General features: G+C 36.3%; 1 protein-coding gene across 1 annotated transcript; it reads right to left on the reverse strand.

Annotated features, from left to right (window-relative positions):
* Positions 1-328: 328 nt before the first annotated feature.
* Positions 329-3,205, reverse strand: LOC132172511 (uncharacterized). Its single transcript, XM_059584026.1, has 3 exons — positions 2,993-3,205; positions 1,580-2,024; positions 329-1,289 (listed from the first exon to the last, which is right to left on the reverse strand). Exons 1-3 carry the CDS (start codon positions 3,154-3,156, stop codon positions 1,137-1,139), a joined length of 762 nt encoding a protein of 253 aa, XP_059440009.1. The 5' UTR covers positions 3,157-3,205; the 3' UTR covers positions 329-1,136.
* Positions 3,206-3,854: the final 649 nt, after the last annotated feature.

A 3,854-nucleotide genomic window follows, 5' to 3' on the forward strand; every position in this document is an offset into this window, starting at 1 on the left:
GTTGTATGATTGTAACTTAGCAATTAGATTTGCATAGTTGATGGGTTTAAGAAATATCATGTAGAGAATATTGATGTGACAAATTACATATGTTTAGAGCTTAACTTATTCGGTAAAATTGTATGTAATAGAAAAGTTTCAATTTACAATAATTGTTGCCATGAAGTCTCTATTTCTGTGTTCTTCTCAATCATCAATCTAAACTAATGTTTTTGTTACCGTCAAAAAAGAAATAAAAAAAAAAGAAAAACGAATATGTAACCATTTTTTTTCTTAAACAAAGTTTTTCTCCAAAATTAATTAGAGAAAATTTCTTTCGATTCAGTCTATTAAATTGTAATATGTCTTTAGGCATGTGAAGCATACATTACCGGAGTTGGACTACCATTAACTCCTCCTCCTCTAACCTTTGAAAATCCTTCTCTCTCACACAAACACACTCTCTCTCTCTTGGACATGGTGTCTTACATGGTGGCCTAGCTTGAAGGCACAGATCTTGTGGAGGACATCCTCGGCGCCATTGACGGTGAGGCAGGAGCCGACTGAGATGATGCCATGTGAGGTGGAGGCGCAGTTGACAAGGCTGGACAAGCTTGATCTACAGCGAAACTCTTGAGTCTATTGGCAACCACCACTGGAGCTGGAGGGGATGCAGCGGTGTGACAACAACTTTACCGGAAGACATGTTTAAGGATTGGGAAGGGTTTCATTTGTATGCATGCTTTGTTTGTATTGAGAGAAATTTACCGTAATGGCATATGTCTTATATATCCAGATAAAAATTGGAAGAAATGGGAGCTTTTTAAATTGGAGTTGAGCAATAACAGCAAACTTATATCTGTGAAAGAACATGTGTAGACAAAGAATCAATCAGTTTCCTTTACGGAGATCTGATGAAATAGTAGTCAAGGAATTACCGAAAGCATTTATATGCTTCTAAATCTAATGGCTTAAAGACAAGCACTTAGAATGATCTCACTCCTATGGCGATTTTTGTTTTTTTACATGGTCGAATCCTAAGCACTCACTCTCAATTTGGCCTTGTTGCATATGTTGCACCAAATTTTTTGTGTCTGTACGTAATGATCTGTATGAGTGTGTAACTAGATTGTGCAAGTTTCCTTGACATTTATCAGCTAAGAAAGAGAAAGCTTAGTGCTAATTTCATGTGTTCCTTCTCCATGAATACCCTCATCATCATCATCATCGTCTTCCCCAACTCTCTGGCTAAGTCTTAGCTGAAGATCCGGAAACCCTTCTTTGCCCTTCAATATTTTCTCTTCATTCAACTGCATTTTAAAGAGAAATAAGTAAAATTAATAAAAGCATAGAAGAAGAAAAATAAATAGCTTTTATGGTGAAAAAACAAAAAAGGAGCTGAAATAATGTTTGTAGTTAGGGATTAAATCTCAAAACTACTCATATTCTGATATCCGCACGTATACGTTTAGATAGCAAATATGGTATCCGCTCGTCTGAAGTAATCCATGCGAACGGGTGGATGGCAGTTGGAGGACGGTTATTAACTGCCCACCTGACCACCCTTAGCCAAACCATATTTCTCGAATTAAAAAGTTACCTCAATCCGAAATGGGGGCTGAAACTCTGGTTTGAAGCAATTGGAATTGCTGACAACATCATCTGTGTTTGATTGCATTTGTCTAACCTTTGTCTTGTTTAGAAGGTTCCATTGATCAGTGGGTCTGGTATTGTAGGTATCCCCAACGAACTTGGTCCCATCATTAACCCACGTAATATTAGCCGAAGGAGCCATTTTTACTTTCCATGGACCACTAATCATTTCGAATGGAGGCCATCTCTTTTCCTCAAGAAATCGGCTAGGTCTAATGGGCCCTATTCGCACGCCTGTATCCAACGGATGTGTTTGGTTTGAAGCTGATAACTTGCTTTGATTTTGGAAGGTTGTTGAGCTGATCAACCCTTTGTCTCTTCCAAGATCTTTGCTTATTAGATAACTTGGCCTTGTTATTGCATGCTGATTAGTTGGCCAGTACTGCTGCTGCCTGTTAATATGAGAGAGAGAGAGAAACATGAATACGAAGTAGTACTAGGGTTTTGTTTTCTTTTGTTTTTTTGGTTAATTACTTTTTTAGTATTTAGGTTTTCACGTTTTTATTTTTTTCCATCTAAGTTTCAATTTGTACAACAGATGATACTTAACTTTTGGGTAATTACCAGTTTAGTACCTTTGACACCATTCTGTCAACCAAACTAATGAACTACTATAAGAGTAGTTTTGGCCATCCCTTACAACCTGTATGAGGTGGTTGAACGACTCCTAAAACCCTCAAACACCCCCAATAGCCTAAAGGGATGGCCGAAACTACCCCCAATAGCCTAAAAGGGGGTGGCCGAAACCAGCCCCAAAGGCCTTGGGGGTGGCTAGCTACCCTCTAGAGCACATGGGGGTGGGTGGTTCGACCACCCCCAGCCCTGCCCCAGGGCACAGTCAAAACTACCCCTATTATAGTTCGTTAGTTTGTTAGACATAATGGTGACTGAGGTACTAAACTGGTATTTACTCATATGTCAGGTACTATCTATGATACGAATTAAAACCTAGGTGAAAAATAATAAAAATGTAAAAACTTAAGTGCTAAAAAGATAATTAACCATTGTTTTTTATGCAATACCAATTGAACAGGTGAGGGGAGAAATGACACTATTAGAGCTAAATATGAGAGACTAGTTCAGAAGTGGGAGCCACAAAAGTATTATATTTATACAATTGTTAACTGAAAGAGGACCCAGAATACTTGAAAACTCATTTATCTCCCGGTACTTGGCCGATGTGGAACGAGCCACATCTTATTCACTAGGATATTATTAAGTGGGTAAATTAAGCTCTTCTTATTAACTTGGAAGAGTAAATATGGCCAACTTCTGCCTTAATAGCCATAACTCAACAGTAAGGGAGTAGGTGATTATATGCAGTGAGGTGGGAAATTTATTAGAAGTTAATGCTAGTTACCTTGGAAAGCTAGATTTCACATCTAACGGTAGTTGGGAGAGTGAAGAGTGTAGAATACCATGAGCAACATTATACTCATCATGATGATCAGAATGTCTTGCTAGAACTATTCCACCATTCTCCATTCTGAATTTTTGATGAATACTCGTTGTTTGGTGCGACATGCTTTGAATATGATTTCTTCCAGCTTGCAATGGTCTGTATGTTTGACCTAGTACTGAACAAAAACATAAAAAAGACACAATTTTCATGAGTTATAGAACTATATATATATATGCTTAATTTTCGTAAATTTCCTTTTATTGTCCATTTAAGGAGACAACATATATATAGAAAAAGTGGCATGGTTCCTCCATAGCGACAAGAACATATTAAGCATAAAAACCCGTTTTGAATTATTTGAAGGTTATTTGGTAATTCTTTTAAACTACCTGATAAGTTTTAGCACTAGGAAACATCACAAGTACTTCTGATAAAAAAAATTGCAATATTGCCTTGGTTAATTATAGGTAACATGGAGCTGTAAGATTTTCTTAGTTTTGATAATTAATTCGTATTATTTGTTTCTTTTTCTAGATTTATCATGCACTTCTAATTTACAAGTTTATGTATATACTGTTAGAATATTAATTAAATGATTGAATTCACTCATTCTTAACTATATCAACTTAAACTTTTGGGTTAAGTGGTGATTGAACAAGATATTAGAATCAAAAGTTATGAGTTCAAACCCTAATTCACTCTCACATGTTCTCTACAAATCTTTCTGTATCCAATGTTTTCTCTTCAAACTTAAAAGTTGTAGACCTCTTAATTTGTTTCCTCTAGATAATCACAATTATATATGCCATAACATATCATA

Source organism: Corylus avellana, chromosome ca2, assembly GCF_901000735.1.
Source record: "Corylus avellana chromosome ca2, CavTom2PMs-1.0".
Lineage (NCBI taxonomy): Eukaryota > Viridiplantae > Streptophyta > Magnoliopsida > Fagales > Betulaceae > Corylus > Corylus avellana.